Source organism: Microtus pennsylvanicus, chromosome 15 (genome assembly GCF_037038515.1).
Source record: "Microtus pennsylvanicus isolate mMicPen1 chromosome 15, mMicPen1.hap1, whole genome shotgun sequence".
Lineage (NCBI taxonomy): Eukaryota > Metazoa > Chordata > Mammalia > Rodentia > Cricetidae > Microtus > Microtus pennsylvanicus.
In genome coordinates, this window is record NC_134593.1 from 23861535 (window position 1) to 23881461 (window position 19927).

Sequence of the window (19927 nt, forward strand, 5' to 3'; positions counted from 1 at the left end):
AAGGGTGGACTTTGAGGTTTCTACAGATGCCCCATTCCCAGAGGCCCAGTCTCTCTCTTTCTCTGCCTGCTACCTTAGAATCAGGATGCAAGCTCTCAGCTACTGCTCTAGCGTCATGCCTGCCTGCCTGCTGCCACAATCCCTGCCATAATGGTCATGAACTTGCCCTCTGAAACTGTAAACAAGTCTCCAATTAAATGCTTTCTTCTATAAGTTGCCTTAGTCATGGTGTCTTTTATGGCAATAGAATAACAACTAAGGCAAGAAGCCTGCCGTAATCTGTAGTACACACCTTCCTCCTCCTCCCTAGAATTGGATGAGCATTGGGCTCAAAGTAGAGGAAGCAACCTTAGGGTCTGAAAGAACCTACAGAAACTCAAAAGAAGGTGCAGGATAAGCCACATCACTTAGGGACCATTTTCTGGCTGATGCTCCAGAGGCAACTTGAATGACATCCTCCTGGCGGTGTCACCAAAGTCCTAGCCAGTGATCTTCTGACCTTGGAAGAGCAGCTTGGGGCATCGAGAAAGATGTGGAGAAGGGTAAAAATTAGTGATGCCCTTTTCTTTTGATTTTTATTTTTTTTGGTACAGAGTTTTCCTTTGTAGCCTAGATTTGCTTGAACTCTCTAAGTAGCCCAGCCCACCTTGAACTCTCAGCAATCCTGCCTCAGTCTCCTGAGTGCTGAGATTATAGGTGTGAACCACAATTTAAAATGAGGGTTTTCCTTTCTTCCCCATCTTGCTTGTCTTGGTATTTATCACATCAGTAGAAAGCAAACTAAGAGGAGACCTACAGTCTTCTCTTCTTTCAGTGAATCAAAATCTCACACTTTCCAGAATTCGATCTCTTAGGATGGCATTGGAAGACCGAGTAATATTCCCCTCACCTTGCTGGAATCAGGTACTCTTCACATGTGAGTATAACCAATCTGTAGGAAATGTTTACTTTATCATCTTAATACACATTAAATACAGGACAATTTAATTGGAAGACATTAAATAGATGTCAAATTATCATTCAAATTTAGTTTAGAAATAAGAATGTGAATGAACCCAAAAGTGAAAGTGTGTGATGAAGTTCAGTATTTTTAAAATACATGTGCTATTTCCATATTCATGCATTTCATCTAGAAAAATGGCACCAGGGTTAGAATGAAAAGTGGCATGAATCAAGAAGGGTGACTTAGTCAATGAAAAAAATGTTAAGCAGAGAAAACTGGTATTTGTTCCTTTCTAATGAATTTGGGCATTTACAAATAAAATATTCACGGATATGGCAAAAAAAGATAAAATGAGGGTTTTTTTGTTTTGTTTTTTGTTTTTTTTTTTACATTTAAGTATATCCCATGCATTGGTTGGGACATTCAAATAGTAAAAATAAAAAAAAATTGACTAATGTTCCATGTTTTATTTGGGAAGCCTTGTGTGCAAACTTCCAGGCTTAGCCTGCAGGTTTTGACCCAGTGGGTTTAGAGGAGTGGAATGGCCAAGCATTTCCTGGTGCTCTTTCTCCATGTCTATAGTACCACCCCAGGGCTGGATGCTGGCTTATTCCTGGGAAATCCAGAGTGTGTCTGGCTGAGTTGAAAGAGTTGCAGCTGGGTAGGGTCTTCTCTTAGCCTCTGGTTTGTTTGGGGACCCAGTGGGTGCTGGCAGGGAAGAGACACTTGCGATAGTCCCAGGATGCATCCATACATCTGGGAAGACGCAGGGAGTCTTTAGAAGGAGAACAGGGGATTCACAATAGACACTTGGAGCCTGAGAGGAGAATGGAACCTTGGCACCATGAAAGCTTCTCCTTGGCCTGCCTGGAAGAGTGAGGATCTCCCGTACATGCCCACCTGCAAGAATTAGCCATACGTGATGTTCAGACCCAGAGAACACGGGTCTACTGTGTAGGCTAGCTCACCTGCCAGCAATCTTTCCCAGCTTTGACCCTTGGAGAAGAGGGAGAAGAGCCAGTGCTGAAAAGGAGTTGGGCCTTGAAACTTTGTCTGAGGAGGGAGCCGAACATTCACCCAATCAGAATAAAAGTCCTAACTGTAACCAGGGAAAACTGAAGCTGGGTTTGGGTACAATGCCTGTAGAACCTTTGCATGAGACTGGTGGAGAAGCCATGAGGCACCTCAAACATCCATCAGAGCACAGCGAGTCATTCCCCTGTATGGTGCACAAACAGAGCAGGGAGCTCAGAGCTGCGATTGATCATGGTCCTAAGCCACTCTGTGCAAACACTGCAGTCTGATTCCCTTCCCTTTGCTGGTGCCTTTAGAGCAAGGTTGGGATTGCTTATCTAGCACTGGGGGAAATGTGAACCAAACAAGGGACCTGATATAGGGAGGCAGACGTCAAGTAGGAGTGACATGTTCCATTTGTGCCCAAGCTCTTATGACTTGTGGCCACCTGGTCATTATTGCTTTCTATGGAGCTAGAAATGGGCCCCAAATCTCCTTCAATGGTGCAGTGTGGGCAGCCATTACCACGATAACTTAACAAAACCCACTGTCACAGATGGAGCATCATGTTACAAGGCCTCCTCACCAGCATCCAACAGAGGCCGTGGAACTCACCTGGGGACACTTTGTTCCTGGAGGTGTCCTGCCATTCACAGCGCCCATGACTAATGGGCAGGTTACCAAACTGACTCTGCGGTCAGCTGTGCAAGCCACCCACCTTCAGAGGCAGCTTCTACCATGCCCATAAGGGACTGGGGAGTACTTCATGTCTGAGTTATTTTTCAGTAACAGTCCTCTCAACTAGTTAGAGGGTGGCTGTGGTCATAGTGACCACATTTGCCGTGACAATGACAAGGAAGATCTATGACCCAGGTCACAAGGTAACCACAACGTATGCATTTAAATCAGGGAAGGATCTTAATCTCTGACTTGTCCTAGACATGAGCTTGGAGGTCACCTTGCTGTCCCCCCTCTCAGATTCAAAGAGAGGCACACCTCAGGCGTGGAGCACTGGTTTCCTCTCGTGACTCCTCCTGGCAATGAAGTCATTTGCTGTCATCTTCAGTGTGCAGAAACATTCCACAAACTATGTTGAGCTATGCCTTCCCTTGTTTCGTGGGAGAGGAAAGAGACTCAGGCACATTTTGCGGACCCTGCTTCTTTCATGGGTGCTTTCAGATGATCTCTAATTCTTCCATGGTTTTAATAAATGTTCTTGGACATTCATGAGGGGAGAAGACACTTAATAGACTTTAAATAACTTGCTCAATACAAGCCTTGGCGGGTGTGTCCAGAATGGAACAAGCTCTCCCCGCCCTGAGTAGGAGGCAAGACTTCTCAGGCCCTCATTTATTCAGTCTGATGTGGGAATAAGGGGTTTCTTGGTGTGGAAGCAATAAAAATGAGGTCAAGCCACATATTTTGGATAAGTATTCAAAACTTCACTGAGGTGAGAGATGAGAGGACGGCTTGAGGATGTCCTTGGTAACTCTTATCCTAACCCACAACGAAGCTAGTGGGAAGTCAATATATTGCTTAGTCGTGAGCTAGGCAAAGGGGTGGTAGTGTGGGAAGGCTCCTAGGGTCATCTCAAGTGTCTCTCACTGAGTAGCCCAGTGGGTGCTTGTCTCAACAATCTCATCAATAACCATCCTCCTTGTCGGGTCTCATCTGGTGTTTTACTAGAAAGCCAAGAGTGGTCAGTATTGAGGGTAGAGGAAAGGAAATAGTTAAAGGCCCAGTTTGTCTTTGGCCCCTTGTGGTGGTCCCCACCCACTTCGATTCCAACTACTTACTAAGGACCTAATAAGTAACAGACAGCATGCTAAGAACAGAGGATGTAAGAGCAAAGAAAAAGAAAAGACCCTTGCCCTCACCAGAGTTATAATCTAACAGGGGGACAAACTGATAATGCTGAGGATGTGGACTGTGTTGGTATCCACTGGAGATAAGACAGCAGGCAAAGCAGAGAGAAAGAGAAGGGGGGGCACCTTGGGCAAGGGCACTGTAATAGCTAATGCTGTCTTAATGAAATATGAAATCTGAAATCACCTAGGAGACAGCCTCCAGGGAATTATCTAGAGTCAGTTAACTGAAGTAAGAAAAGCCACATCAGCTGTGGGCAGCACCATCCCTTAGGCTGGGATCCTAGACAGAATACAAAGGAGAAAGCAAGCTTCAACCAGTGTCCATCTCTCTCTGCTTCCAACCACGGAGGCCATGTGGTCAGCTACTCCACATTCCTACCACTATGATTTCTTCACCGTGATGGACTGTACCCTCAAATTGTGAGCCAAAAGAAACAGGTTTTAAGCTACAGTTTGTAGGGGCATCTCTTCATAGCAAGAGAGTACGTAATTATCCAGGTGGGACACTTTGACCAAGCGACTGGAACCTCGAGGAAGTTGAGAGGCTTCTAGAAGACTTAGGGACCTTGTACATGCCACTGTTTCTGAAGCAGGAACTTCATTCCTGCAGTGTGCACTCCTTCCCTGAGAGACAGGACTGCTGATGGAGAGCAGATACGGCAGCATCTTCCAGTAAGCCGAAGGTGCATCCTGGAGCTGCTTATTCTGTCAGCTTCAAGTTAAGGATAACTAGCATCTTAAAATGCTGCTGATGAGAAGAATGATGATGTGGAGAAGGTAATGATGGATGATGGACAGATGATGGGAGTCGGAGGAGAGATTCAGAACTCACAGAATGCTATCCCCAGACAACTCTCTCTCCCCGCCTCTCACCCAGTACCACCTCTGACTCTTCTCTGCTCCCTTGCAATCTCCAGGCTCCTTTCTGACTCTGCCTCCTGCTGGTACACATCAAGGCAGAGAGGCCATCGCAGCTCAGTCCTCCCTTGTCTCTGCGTACTTCCCCTGGCATCATTTTCATCCTAGGATCTACAGCTGGACCCTTTCCCAGATTATTTATTCCCTGAACTTCTGATCCGCACTGTTTCCAGACTATGCATGCTGTGGAGTCAGTGGCCGTGACACTTCAGTTGCTATCTGTGTCTCAGCAGTCAGACCACCAACATCAGGCCACCAACACCTCTCACCTGGATTACTCCTATGTGATAGTCTCTGTTCTGGTTTTACCTGCCTCCAAATAACACCCATGTTTCCATGGTGTATTTGGAGTTCTGTCTCTCTCTCTCTTTCTCCCTCTCTCTCTCTATGCATGTATGAGTGTATGTGAGGTACATGTGCAGGTGCATGTGGAGACTAATGCATAAACCTGGCAAACTTGGGTGGTATTTCTCAGGCTTTATTCATCGTTTTAAAGTATGTATTATTTTCATTTTATGTCTATGAGGGTTCTGTCTGCATGCACAAATGTGTACCATGTGATGCATGGTGTTCCTGGAGGTCAGAAGAAGGTGTCAGATACCCTGGAACTTTACAGATGTTGTGAGCCAACATGTAGGTGCTGGGATTTGAACCCATGTCCTCTATAAGAGCACCAAGTGCTCTTAATTGATGAGTCACTTGTTCCAGGACCCACCCCTGACCATGCATACCTTTTTAAACATAGGGTCTCCAGCTGTCCTGGGAGTTGCCAAATAGGCTAGGCAAGCCCCAAGGATCTGCCTATTTCTGCCTCTCTAGTGATGAAATTACACCATGCCCCCACCCTTGTAATCAAGCACAGCTTCTAGAGATTGAACTTAAGCCCTTGCACTTGCAAGGCAAGCAAGCACTTTACTAACTGAACTATCTCTGCAGCCCGCTCCAGAGTGATCTTTTAATGTAAGTAACATTTTAATGTAGCACCGACACCCACTTTAGTTCTTCTCCAAACCGTGGTAGGGTTAAAATTTCCTGTAGAGGCACGGAAACTTTGAGATCCAATTTCAGAAAATATAAAATATCACCCAGAGACCCAAAGCTCATTATTGCCAAGGGTGGAAGAAGAATAAATGGCTCCCCCAAGTGCTCAGAGTCAAGGGCAGGGCCAGAACACACAGGCAGATAGAGGACTGTCAGCAGGAAGCACCCAAAGGGACCAGTAACCAGAAAGGACTGGGAGAGGGACATGGCTCAATCAGGCTGTGCCTGCTCCTCCTCTCTAATCTCCACATTTACTGTGATGTCACCAGGCCAGGCTCTGCCATGCATTTGTGATGCCCAACTATGGCAGCTGCAGCTGCTGTTTTATCAATGTGGGCAGGGTGTCGAGGTGGGCAACACCGGACTGGAATGGCAACACGATGCTCTCCCTTCTGATTGCACTGCTCATGGCGTCCAAGGGACATGCCCAGGACAACCAAGGTTAGTGTCTGACTAGCCCAGAATTAAAGGTAGGAAAAGCCTGCTACCTCACCCCTGGATGCCCTAGAGTGAATGGGGGGCTCCAGGGTGTGTGTGTGTGTGCAGATTTAGAGGTCTCGAACCCAGATCCAGAGAGCATAAAATCTCACCCAGAGAGACCCAGAGCTCTTTACCCCCAGAGGTGGCAGAAGATGGAATTTGATTCAGGAAATTAGGAGGCTATGACTGATTGATCAAAGCAGATGTACTGGACTGGTTGAAGATGCTATTTTCAGTGAATCTCCCAGGATCTGTGCCCAGAGTTCCAGAAGCACAGGAGACTTGGGGCAAGATCAACTACTGGCTTTATTTCTCCCTGTCTGCAAATGAATCGAAGCTCTCTCTAGGTCCAGACCCTGAAAGAGGCAGCAGAAAGGTGTGGGGTTGAATAGGGATGCATTTAATTTAGAAAATATTTATCAGGTCACATTGCTGTAAGAAGTCAGTTCATGTAACATTTGCTCTGTGGTCCTGGGAGGTGCCCCATAGAGAAAGTTCTATGGGTAGACCAGATGTGCAAATGTTTGGTACTCTTTCTGAAGAATTACAGTAGGACCCCACACAAAAGGATACTGACATGTATGGTTCATTATGTGACTTTGCTATGTTTGATCTCGTCTCCCTACCTCCCTCTCCCCTCTCTCCCTCCCTTCCTATCTATCTATCTATCTATCTATCTATCTATCTATCTATCTATCTATCCATTTCTCTCTGTCTCTGTCTGTGTATGTGTGTGTGTGTGTGAGAGAGAGAGAGAGAGAGAGAGAGAGAGAGAGAGAGAGAGAGAGAGAAAGAGAGAGAGAGAGGTGTACTCACCTTTCTCAAAGTCACTCACAGCTATTTTTTTTAAAGATTTATTTATTTATTATGTATACAACATTCTGCCTCGATGTATGCCCACACACCAAAGGAGGGCGCCAGATCTCAGTACAGATGGTTGTGAGCCACCATGTGGTTGCTGGGAATTGAACTCAGGACCTCTGAAAGAGCAGCCAGTGCTCTTAACCTCTGAGCCATCTCTCCAGCCCCCACTCACAGCTATTTTTACAGTTCTATCAAGCAACAGGATTAACTTGCAAATTTCTGTTGCTTTTCCTCCCATTGGTCTTCCAACACCCTTTTAAACACAGAATATGTGTTTATGATTTCTGCGGCAGGTCCATTTTTGTTAGCTTGCATTTTCATACACTGATTATCTTCAGTTTGGAGGTATTTTCTAAGATCTGTTCTGTGGGCCCTCTCATTTGATTTCCCTCAGATGCCACCCTGAGCTTAGCTGGAAAGATTCTGAGAATGTGAAGTGAGGATTTTTCTGGGCATCTCGTATACCAATGTCTCTTTGCTTTCTCTCTCAAAACCAGTCCTGTGTGGCCACAGACCTGCCTTCCCAAACTCATCATGGTTGCCGTTCCGTGAACTGCTGGAAGTCCAGAATGGTGAATTCCCGTGGCAAGTGAGTATCCAGATGCTTGGGAAACACCTGTGCGGAGGCTCCATCATCCATCAGTGGTGGGTTCTCACGGCAGCACATTGCTTCCCAAGAACCCTGTAAGTGTCTGGGCATCGCCACCATTTATGTCTCTTGTAGTACACATTCAGTCTGGGCTAGTCACTTGGTTGGTTGGTACTCGAAGCTTTGGAAGCCACAGGCTCTGTGTCCAGTAACTTTGGACCCAAGTCTGTTTCTATGTTCTATATTGTAGTACCTCTTGGCTTGATCAACTATATCACAAGTTGGCTGCTTCTTGTAGCTCAGCACCAGTGTTGGGAAAATTAGTAGAGGCTTCCTTTTCTTGCCCACCACTTGTATACTAAGAAATGCTAGATCCATTCACTCATTGTGCATGCATTGAGCACCTACTGGGTACAGTTTCAAGAGAGAAAGATGTAGCAGTCAATAAGAGAGCCAAGATTCCTGTCCCTAAGGCATTCACATCCTCTTTTCTCAATGGGTACATTACACTTCTGTTGGTGAGAGCTTCCCCTGAGCTAATGGTTTACCTGTTCAGAGATCCATCTGGGTCTGGTCTCTGACTCTGACCTCCCTGGTCTCTCTAGACCCTGCCCCCTGCAAACCCCCTATTCTATACTACTTAGTGGCTTGGAGATGTTTCTGTAGGTACAAAGTGCCCCAAGATCATTGTCAGCTGTGGTTCTTCTGTCTTCATCCTTCAGATTAGAAGTGGTAGCGGTGAACGTCTCTGTAGTGATGGGAACCAAGACCTTCAGCGACATCAACTTGGAGAGGAAACAGGTGCAGAAGATTATTGCTCACAAAGATTACAAGCCACCCCACCTTGACAGCGACCTCTGCCTGCTCCTGCTCGCCACGCCAGTCCAATTCAATAAGGTCAAAATGCCCATCTGCCTACCGCAGCAGGAGAGTTCCTGGGATCGGTGCTGGATGGCAGAGTGGGCGTCTACTCATAGCCACGGTATGCACCTCACCTTCATGCCATATGAAGCTCACTTGTGGGCTGTCTTCTGCTGAGCAGAATGATGGTTTAGCTGGGGACAACTCAGGTCTGAATTTGTAGTAGCATCCATCACCTCCTTCCTCATCACCTTTTCCCACCTATAGAACAACAGCAATGCCTCCCTCAACTAAATCATGTGGGTGAAATTACAGAGGTAAAGTCCCCTCTCCCCTGCAAATACCCAGGATATAGAAGAATCTCAAAACTTTAAAGCAGTGATCATTTCTACAGATTCCATCAATAGTGTTTGGCTCACACATCTGTTAGCCTCACAAAGAGTCCACCATTTGCTGATATAATCAAACCAATGGTTTCCCTGGGGCGGTGAGCACCAGCGACTTCACTCCTCTTCCTGTAGAGCTGGCCACCCATGGACCATGAACAGGGAGATAGCCAGAATTTCCTTTAGCACTGTGGTTATTTTTCCCCTTCAATTGATACATCCTGGATGTGCCTATTCTTTCAAGTGTCTCCATTTATCTACCCAAAGACGAGATGTGTGCCACTCTAAACTTCAACATTAGGACAAAGGGTAGCTTCGGAGCAAGGGTAAGGCCATGGAGAAATCTCTATATTGTGACCCTGATAAGGGACTGGCTTGCTACTGGAGAGAGCCTGCATCCTCTGGGCATATACCTTAGTAGAGGCACTACTTGTTGGGACACCTAGATAACCGAGTGGGATCTTGCGCTAAATTATCCTCACTAGGGAAACTGTGAATCTGACTTGTTGGGCACTGCAACCCTCCAGGGCTTCCACTTTGATGCGTGTGGTCTGGTCACTGTCGGTGGCCAATGCATGCTCATTCTCAGGCTGGCTTCCTCACTTTGCTAGGCTCAACCAGAGGCTTAAACATGCACCTGACGAAGCTGAGGGTGGTTCGGATTAGCTGGAAAGCATGCGCCAAGAGGGTGACTCAGCTCTCCAGGAACATGCTTTGTGCCTGGAAGGAAGGAGGCACCAATGGCAAGTGCCAGGTACTCGGCCGCTGCTACGCCCCGCCCCCTCACATCCTACAATTCTTAGGTTCCCAGGAGGCCAGGAGGGGGACCCTTGAACATTCCACCATCCACCCCTTCATATTCTCTTGCTGGATGGCCTCTCATACATAGTGCTTTTTGCTTTTCTCATTCCCAGGGAGACAGTGGGGCACCCATGGTCTGTGCTAACTGGGAGACTCGGAGGCTCTTTCAAGTGGGTGTCTTCAGCTGGGGCGTAACCTCAGGCTCCAGGGGGAGACCTGGTATGTTTGTGTCTGTGGCTCAGTTTATTCCATGGATCCTGGAGGAGACGCAAAGGGAAGGAAGAGCCCTCAACCTCTCCAAAGCCTCGCGAAGCCCCTTGACTCGCGTTTCACCATGCCCCATATGGCTAAGCGTGGGGTCTCAAATACTGCTTGCTGCCATGTTTGCCGGGGATAAATCAAACTGTTAAGCTCGGAACGCTTTTACTGTTTGCCCAGTCTGTTTTCTCCCATCTTCTCCCAAGCATCTGAAGAACGCTGACTACGGAATGGTCTCTGCACTGATGAGTTAACCACAGACTTAGTTCCCTGGCTCACACTCTGATGTAGGAATATTGAACTTCATGCTGAGAGAAGTGTTCCAGAGGCAAACATCATGTCCTCTGACAAAGGAGGGTCAGGAGGGTGTGAGTCAGGAAGTCTTTGAAATCTCTCAGGAGAAGTCTCCCCACCCTTCCCTATGAAGGAGGCTCTACCTGCATTGTGAGTGTTTGCTCTGACATGCTGAATTGCTTCTTTCTTTGGTGACATGATCAAACCCAGCCACAGATCAGCCTTGTTCTGTCAGTCCAGCACCCACCCAGTTCTGCACCCAGGGAGCTCCCAATCCAGCCTACAGATGCCTCCATGGCCTGGTCATGCAGGAAGATCTCTGTGTGTGTCGCAGGTAGGGCAAAGGCTCTCAGGTCCAATTTCAATCTGAAAGTGGGAGATTACGGCTCAGGACATGGAGACCAAACCTTTCCTTCCGTTTTTTAATTTATTCAAAAAGCACTTCCGGATAACCAATTGTCCTGGAGGCATTGATGTCTATCAACTTCTCCAGAACATGGAGCCCAAGACTTCCCAGCAACCAAAGTTGCCCATTGTATGTGAGAGTAGGTTGAGCTAACCCAGGGACATCAGAGCCAACTTGTCCTTCCACCAGAGACAACTAATGGAGTAGCTTTCTGCTGGTCATGAAACAAAGGGCAAGAGTTTGGGCTTAGAAAACCACGAGACCGTGTTTGAAGACCAGTGCCATATCGTACATCCAGGGACTAATGGTGGTTACGTCTCTAGATCTTTTCTTGGTCAAGTCTATATGGCATAGATATAAAGGAGATAACCAATTATATGAGCAAGGAGTTTATTTTCCCCATTCATTCATTTGAGTACTTTGTGATATAAATTTTATATATCTTCATTCTATCTTCTAAATTTCCATCCATTTTCTAAGACTTGTGGGGAGTGGGTAGTCTAACATCTGTAGAAGAGGCACTGGACCATGACAGGGATTACAAGGTACAGTGGTATCTTATAACTTATAGGAAGAAACATATCCTACCTTGTGCCTTAGCACACACACAAAAATATACACCTTGAGCTAACAATTCATAAAGCAATACACCCTTCTCTGCTACTGAATGAGCAAGGACTTAGATTTGCGTGACCAAGGCAAACTGCGGCCATCTCTTGGTAGATCCGTCTTCTGAAGGTCAAGACGCTCCTATATGGGTAAGCTCCCTGAAGCTGCAGCTAGGATGTGCCCTTTTAAGAAACCATGGTGCCAGGGCATGTTCCCAGTTGCTGCTTGTTCACACTAAGGCAAGATAGGTGACATCAAGGGGCCTTGGTTTCATTCTTATGTCGCTTTCACTCAAGGACTTTTCAAGAGGATCATGAAAGAACAAAAAGTACCCTGAAAGGAAGACCCATCCACCATGATTTTGGAGGGAGGAAGGGTCACCCCATCTCATGAATGTGCCACCCATCTCAAAATATTCACATAACCTTCAGATTCACAATTTAGGATCCCCTGTACTGATATCCACCTCAGGGGCAGCCCTCTCCTATTTCTCCTTGTTTGGCCAAATACATTTCTGCTTAAATCATTTGTGTCTCCTGACTGAATTCTTTCCTTTGAGAAGACAGGAGCTGAGAGCTTCCACCACAATAGTAAGTGACCTTGGCTTACTAAGGTGTCAGATCTAACAGTGGGGTGTGAAATGGGAATCACAATTTGGGAGCACTTGATGGAGGTGAATTCCCAACCTTCAGCTTAACCAGCCAGGACTGGAACTCAATCACTGGGTTCTCAGATCAATTCACTGTCTGGAATTCTTCTCCAGTCTGTGAAAGGGAAGAAGGGGGATGCTGCCGAAGTGAGGTGAGCTCTAGAAGATGCCTTGACCAATCCTTTAGGAAATGCCTGTGAAGAAAGGGTTAGGGAAAGCAGGGCCATAAGCCCGCAAGGAAAGCTCTGGTATTCAGAAACAGTCTGATTTTTTTGATACAATGGAAAAGATTCTTTTGGAATCGATTGTAGAAGCTTCTTAGGCTGCTTGAATACCTCTTGAGGTTGAAAATTTAAAACCCCAAAATGTTGGGAGTGTTGCCATTTTGCTCATATTTTTTTTAAAAAAAAACTTTCTACTGCATTTAATTATTGCCACCTTTATAGTAGAGTCTTATAGTGGAGCCACTTGGTTCCCTTTCAACTGATAATTGATCTTAAGGATGACAGCTGATATCTTGACTCAGGGACACAGCATACCACAGGCTACCACAATCTATTTCCCACTAGCAATGAGGTCATTATTGCCTTCAAACAAGCCAGGCTAAAGCCACACCTAAGAGTCTCCTCTTTGACATGTTGTTTGCTACAATGTTCAATGACAAAGCCTGTATGAGTTAGAAATGTGTCAAGGAAACAGAAAGCACTCTGTGTGCCTTAGGCAGAAAAGCGTGTAGGACCCGGAAATGAAGGCTTGGGAAGCCCGGAAAGGCTCCATGCAGAGTGCAAGAGGAGGGATGGGAGCATCCTGCCTGGGCTTGGCCAACTGCAGGAGTCACCAGACCCCACTCCTGCTAGTCATCTCCTGGTTATCCTCATCATCAGGGAGGATTGGACTCTGTGGCTAAATTTCATGGCCACCACCTAATGGTGTTTGTATGTCTGTCTACAACCGCTCTGAGAAAACGAATTCAGCTTGTGATAGCCGGTGAAGTCAACACAAATGAATCTAGAGTCGTCCAGGAGATGGGCCTCTGGACATCCTGTGGGGGGACTCTCATGTGTTAACTGAGGTGGGAAGACCCGCCCACTGTGGGCGGCACCATTCCCTGGCTGGGATCCTGCACAGTGTAAGTAGAGAAGGGGGCGAGCAACAGCACACGTTCATCAGTCTTTGTTCCAAGCTGTGAAGCATGCCCGGTTCCTGCTGCTGTGACTGCCCACCACCCTGGGCTGGATCCTTAAACTCTGAGCCAAAACAAACCCTTTTGCCCTTAAATTGCTTTTCGTCAGAGTATTTTATTGCAGCGATAGAAAAAGGGAGCTAAGACACGCCCCTTATTTGGCTTCATTTCAAAGCACTCTGGGCATCTGAGAGACATAGCTTGTCAGTGCCCAGAGGCTAGCTTCCCTCAGCGAGTATGGCAGAGGTGATGCTGAGTTAAAATGCTGTCTCTGATGTGGGGACCAACCAACTGGCAGAAAGTGGCCAGGAGGGGACAGTTCACACTCCCTAGTCCCAAGCACAGCACACTGCATATGATGAGGCTCAATCACAGGTAGCTTGTTAGTCCCGAAATCAGAATGTCGCAGCAGTCAACTCATCCTCTGTGAGAAAGTTCTAGAAGGTGCTGACCCTTTCTTTCCCCCATTTGCCCCAGTTCTCCCACTCCAGGTCTGTCTGCAGCTCTTGCTGCCTCCTAAGGCCTGGTCACCTACTGTCCCAGATGCTGCTAGGCTTCCCCTCAGAAAGCACTGACCGAAGGAATAAAGCAGAGCATGAGGTGGTCAAGGGTGCCTCTTTTCTGTCCCCTTCCTGCTTAGGTCACAGAGCTGCTACTGGCCAGTTCCCATTGATGACCCTCTTTCTGCACCCCTGTGGTTCCCCCCCACCTGCCCATGGCTGACTGCTTTGGCTACTCTGTTTAATTGCTAAATAAAACGTCCACCACGTTCATGCCAACATCAGAATGTCTCCATTCATGTTCTCAGAGTGGAATTCCAGCACCTCCCTAACTGAGCTCAGCCGCTCTCTTCACTTTGCTGACTTTGGAACTATCACCCTCCTTAATCACCTCAAAGGGCCAGGTGGGGGTTTGGACAGCCACGAGAGGCTCCGGAGAAGGGTTACTGATCCTCAGACGAGGCCCACCGTTCTTAGCTATCCTGGCAATTACATATCCAAGTGGATGGACAATCATCAGGCAAATTCCTTATGGAAGGGCAAGGTCAGGCTGCCCCCCCCCCCCACCTCACACCCCATCCTAAAGTCACCAGATGTGGGATTGGACTTCTATAGCATTGCACACGGTGATCCAACTGCTCTCAAACAAGAAAGAATCGGGACAGAGCTGAAATCCAAAAGGGAAAAAAAGCACTCTGCAATCCGCAGGGAGTAATGTCTGTTTCCTAATCTGTCTCCTGCCCCAAATAGCGCCGCTCTCCTCCCCCCCCTCCCGCTTGTGTTGATGTGTTTCCTGCCTGGGCAGCAGATGCCACCAGGACTTAAACTGGGTCATGGAAGGTGGTGACGGGCTGACACAAGCCTGCAGGCCATGTCCTCCTCTGACTTGGCTCCCCAGGTTCTTGGCCTACAGATCAGGGCACAGACTTCACAAGGACACATAGCTCCCAGGGCATCTGAGCCAGGCCTTCTCTTCCTAGAGCCACAAAGCAGAGCCCTCTGGGTAGCCAGAAATTGGGAGGGCCTGTCCTCTAGCTGGGGACAAGGAGCCTCGGGAGACTACAGACCCTTGTCCCTTCCTGACCCCCTTTCTTACAGGCAGCTGGGGATCTGCTTGCTGAGAGAGCTTTGGGGCTGCCTTCCAGGAGAACCCGGGGCTTCCGGCAGCACCTGGATAGTGGAGTAGCTGAGAGTATAATGTAAATCGCAGTATCGAAACCCAGACTTGCGTCTGATTTCAATCCTGCCCACTGAGGCAAAGCAAGGTGAATGTCACCCGGCTAGATGCCTTCAGCCATAACAACCTGCTCCCATCAGGCGCTGCGTCTGTCCCAAGTTCTCTGCCCAGCACTATGCTCTGCCGCGCACCGCGCCCCCATGTCTGTGCTCTGTGCTCTGGCACCCAGTTCGCGAGCTTCGGGCAAAGGGGCTGGAGGTTAAAATACACAGACACACACAGACAGAGAGACAGCGACACGGGCCATCCTTAAATTCCCAAGAATGCCCCCTTTATTGTGTTCAGGGGCAGATTATATAGAGATAGCCATGCCCCAGCCAAACCCACCAGAAACCACTCTCCTGCCATCAGGAACTCCTGAAGGTCACATGCTCAGAGCAGCTGTAGGCACTCAGATCAGGGGATTACAAGAAATTCAGGATCTGGGGTCTCACTGCTCCCAACAATGCTCTGTATCCCCCTCCCCTCTCTGTTTTTCAGACCACCACCAGCATCATCTGAGCAGGGCTGTGAGTGCATTCTGAGTGAGGCATGTTCCTAACCTCCTATGTATCTGGTTTGGGAGGCGGAGCTATGAAGGAATAGTTAAATGAGGTCAGAGGGTGGGGCCCCGGGTCTACAGGATAGTGTCCTAAAAGCACCTTTGTAAGAGTCACACACACACACACACACACACACACACACACACACACACACACGCGCGCACATGCGCGCGCGCGCCTAGATACAGGAATGAGAAAGGGTAATATGAGGACCCAGAAAGCTGTCTGACTGGAAGCAGAGAAGAGAGCCTCCCTTCAGGAGAGGAGGACAGTATTAAAGACTGATTTCTGCTTACATGGTGGACCTTGGAATTCCAGTGAAGGTGCTGTCAGCTAGTGGGGTGTGTCAGTTATCTTCTCCAGAGTAGGGAAGCAGACTCAGCAGGTCCCAGGGTGCATACAGTCCATCGCCGTAACTGGGGGCTGGCTGCTCTCGTGGCAACGGGAGCTCATAACTGGCCACATCACTGGCAGCAGAATGAGGAAGCAGGCCCACGGCATGGGGTATGACTCAGTGGCTAAGAGCACTTTCTTGAGTTTGAATCCTCTCAGCATCTGCCTCATGTCTGGGTATGGCTGCACATACCCATGGCCCCAGCAAGGGACAGGGCAGAGCAGGAAGATCCTCATAGCCTGCTGGCCAACCAGCCTAACCCAAGCAGCAAAGTTCAGGTGCAGAAAGAGGCTATGTCTCAAGAGAATAAGGCAGAGCAGTAAGACCCAACTCTAATACGTATACATACATCCACATGACACACACACACACAGACACACACACACACAGAGAGAGAGAGAGAGAGAGAGAGAGAGAGAGAGAGAGAGAGAGAGAGAGAGAAAGAAGTGGGCCAACTATATAACCTTCAGTCCCCACCCCTACTAGGTATGTCAATGAGGCAGGCTCTAAGTTCCAAAGATCCCATCCTACCCACCCAAGACAGTACCAGTAGCTGAAGTGTTTACACACAGGGAGCCTGTAGGGGACATTTCACACTCAAACCACAGCAGGGCCACCACTCCCATTGTTTACGTCAATGGGTCTGTTTGTGTACAAAGTGCAGTGGTATTTTAAGCCTGGCTTTTGCATTGTTGAGTCTGTTTTGGAGCCAGTGTACTGTTTTAAGGCTCTGTGAATGGCTGCGCGGTTAGATGTTGAACTCCTCTTCCCAGTTCATCCTCTTCGTGAGCTCCAGCCCCTAGCAACGGCAGGTGTTTTCTCTATGCTTGTGGTTTTGTCTTTCTAGAATGTCATTCGATCGCAAACATACGGCAAGGGACTGTTTGTGTCTGGCTTTATCATTGACCTAACTCACTTGTGTTTGGGGTGCTGGTCGGTTCAGTAATGGCTTCTCTTCACTACTGGGTGATCTTACTGTAGATGTGCCACTTCGTGTAACCAGTCCCCTAAGCACAGCCACGTGGGTTGTTCCTAGGGTTTAGCAGCTATAAATAAAGCCACTACTAATGCTAGGAAATGCTTTTGGGATGGAGATTAATTTTTTTTCTTTCCTTCCCCCCCCTTTCTTTTCACAGAACAGGGCTTTGACCTCAGAACCTCACAAGTGCTAGGCCAGTGTTGTACACAAACCACACCTCCAGCCCTCTTTTATTTGTCTTGCTATTTTGAAATAAGATCTAAATTCCTCAAGCTGGCCTTGAACTCACTCTGTGGTCCAGACTGGCCTTGCATCTATGATCTTCTCACCTCTGCCTCCTGCTTCAGTAGCTGGGATTACAAGCCTGGGCCACCAGCTCTGGCCCGATGCTGTTTTGGAGATTGTTTGGGGTATAAATGAGGATAATGCATATGCGTTCTCCCGGTAGCTATGCAGGGAAGCTGGGTAGCATGTGTGGGAAGTTCTGGAAAATCTCTATGGATGTATCTCACATACACGTGTGACCTGTCCTTTCTGGCCAGGGCCCCACTGTTTCTAAACAGTGTGAGCCACAGGTTCTGTTACTAAGAAACAGGGAAAGGAGATATCCCCCTCATTTCTGGTCCCCACCTGGCAGTGAAAAGGTAGGAACTTGCATGATGAATTCCAAAACTCAGCTTATAGCTGGTGGCGGTGGTATTCATTCTCCGTAGGACAAATATATCCAATGACAAATGGTTTAACATTTCATGAGGCTTTCAGTCATTCTGATGGGACATTCAAAATAAACAAGTTTACAAATGTTGATTTAGGGTGTGTGTGTGTGTGTGTGTGTGTGTGTGTGCCACAGAGTGCTGGTGGAGGTCAGAACCTCTTATGGGAGTGGTTCTTTCCGATAACTTTGTGGGTCCTGGGGATTGAACACAGGTCATCAGGCTTAGCCTCAAGTCTCTTTCCCTTCTGAGCTGGCCCACTTGTGAGAGTTTTGAGAAATTTTAAAGCCTCAGGCAGTGGTGGTGCCCAACTTTAATCCCAGCACTCCAAAGGCAGAGGCAAGCAGATATCTAAGTTCAAGCCCAGTTTGGTCTACAGAGAGAGTTCCAGGACTGCCAGGGCTAAACAGAGGAACTATGTCTCAAAAAAAACAAAATGAAACAGAAAGAAAGAAAGAAAGAAAGAAAGAAAGAAAGAAAGAAAGAAAGAAAGAAAGGAAGGGAAAGAGAGAGGGGGGGGAGGAAGGGAGGGAGGGAGGGGGAGGGAGGGGGAGGGAGGGGGAGGGAGGGAGAGAGAGAGAGAGAGAGACTTGGAAATTGTTCACATCTGCAGTTCCTAGCCAACCCTCAGTAAAAATGACTGCTTACACATCTGTCACCCCTTGGGACTTTCTTTGGGGAATCGTTTGATGATCACAGAGCTGGGGGGGGGGGACTGTTTATTCAGATCTGACCCTTATTCAGCCAATTGGCTCCACACAATTACAATATTTTAGGTTGAGCTAAGCACAGTTGCAACAGTCTGCTGCTTTCACATTACCAAGAGGATAGTTCTGCAGTTTTCGTCTTTTCTGCACCTTGATTTAGGTTTTCCCCACCTGGAATGCTGTGTTCTCTTCCATGGACTGCTGAGCCTGGGTTCCACAACTGGTAGCCTAGTATACCAGCAAGTTACTGCCGGGAGTCCTGGGGGGGGCGGGGGAGTGCTCCAAACCCACAGTGCCAGCATGACTTCCCACACCATCTCAGACTGTGCCAGGCTCTGCTGTGGGCTCCTCTCTAGCTCCTGGTGGTCACCTGATTCTGACAGCACACCTCCATTCTTCATGTGGGGTTCTCACTAGTTGAGTGTCTAAAGAATGCCAAGTCATGATGGAGCCTGAACTAGCCTGGTTCAACAAAACGTCACTGTCACTAATCTCATCTGCTGTGTGTGACTCGATTTCCCAAGGAACTCTACCTTCTGAGTTTGGTGACACGAGAATGTGTGTGTGTGTGTGTGTGTGTGTGTGTTGGTATGTGGACGTGCACACGTGTGTAGAAGCCAGTGGATATAACCTTGGGTGTCATTCCTGAGAAGGATACCATCCATCTATTTTGAAACAGAGTTTGTCATTGGGCTGGAACTCACCAAGTAGACTAGGTTTACTAGCTAGGAAGCCCAGAGGCATCTGTCTGTCTCCATGTCCCGCCCCCTGAGATTATAAGGGTATTACACCTGGCTTTTATTTTTATGTGGGTTTGGGGGATCAAATTCACCCTTGTGCTTATAAGCTCTTTATTAACTAAGCTGTCTCCCCAGCCAAATTTCAATGGGAATTTTGAGGGTCATAATTCAAGCCACAGCAAATTCCTGCTGACTCAGTGTTTTCCTCCGAGAACTCTGGCCTCATGGCCCCTTCTGCACTGTGACCCTGCCCTACCTTCCAGGGACAACCTTACTCCATTCACCTGGCACTGTGATCCCCCTCTGACTGCAATGACACACCCTTACTCCACGGTCTCTTCTGTTCTTTCTCCCAACGTGGGAGTTCCCAGAGCTCAGAGAATATCCACTGTTTTTGACTTCATCCTCCAGGGCTGGCATGTAAAAATTTTCAACAGGGCTAGGAGACACCACAGATGGGAAGTGAATACAGACAGGACCCACCCCAGCACCCCATAAAGGGTGTGCCCCCATTGTTCAATGCTGTATCACCTGAGCTTCTTGAGAGGCGCTGCTGCTCAAGGTACTGTCGTTGCTAGGAGACAGGATCAGGGAACCTGAGGGGTTGCCTCAGAGGCTTGGAATCCTACAGGTGCCTGTGCCTTAGTGCAGTGGTCCTCAAGCTGTAGGTTGTGACCCCTTTGCGGCTGAATCACCCTTTCACAGGGGGTCACCTGAGACCAGCAGAAAACACAGATATTTACATTACTATTCATAACAGTAGCAAAATTAGTTATGAAGTAGCAACAAAAAATTTATGGTTGGGGGTCACCACAACATGAGGAACTGTATTAAGGGGTCTCAGCATTTAGGAAGGTTGAGAACCAGTGTCTAGGTGTATTAACCCTCTCAGCGCCACAGGGATGTGTTATCATCCATTTCCAGACGAAAATGGGCGTCCAAGTTGAGTGA

At 47.8% G+C, this 19927-nt stretch overlaps 1 protein-coding gene across 2 annotated transcripts; it reads left to right on the plus strand.

The window, feature by feature from the left end:
* Positions 1–6063: 6063 nt before the first annotated feature.
* Prss51 (serine protease 51) lies at positions 6064–11857 on the plus strand. Of its 2 annotated transcripts, none has more exons than XM_075950006.1 (5): positions 6064–6225; positions 7626–7717; positions 8440–8699; positions 9576–9718; positions 9879–11857. In XM_075950006.1, exons 1-5 carry the CDS (start codon positions 6208–6210, stop codon positions 10173–10175), a joined length of 810 nt encoding a protein of 269 aa, XP_075806121.1. In that variant the 5' UTR covers positions 6064–6207; the 3' UTR covers positions 10176–11857. The 2 variants fall into 2 exon arrangements, with proteins under 2 accessions (XP_075806121.1, XP_075806120.1); XM_075950005.1 differs by having other exon boundaries at positions 6165–6225; positions 7626–7812; positions 9879–10175.
* Positions 11858–19927: the final 8070 nt, after the last annotated feature.

Coding starts and splice junctions, on each gene's coding strand:
- Prss51 (XM_075950005.1), top strand. CDS start 6,165: ATGCTCTCCCTTCTGATTGCACTGCTCATGGCGTCCAAGGGACATGCC. Junction 7,813..8,439: donor CATTGCTTCCCAAGAACCCT/GTAAGTGTCTGG, acceptor TTCATCCTTCAG/ATTAGAAGTGGTAGCGGTGA. Junction 8,700..9,575: donor GGCGTCTACTCATAGCCACG/GTATGCACCTCA, acceptor TCACTTTGCTAG/GCTCAACCAGAGGCTTAAAC.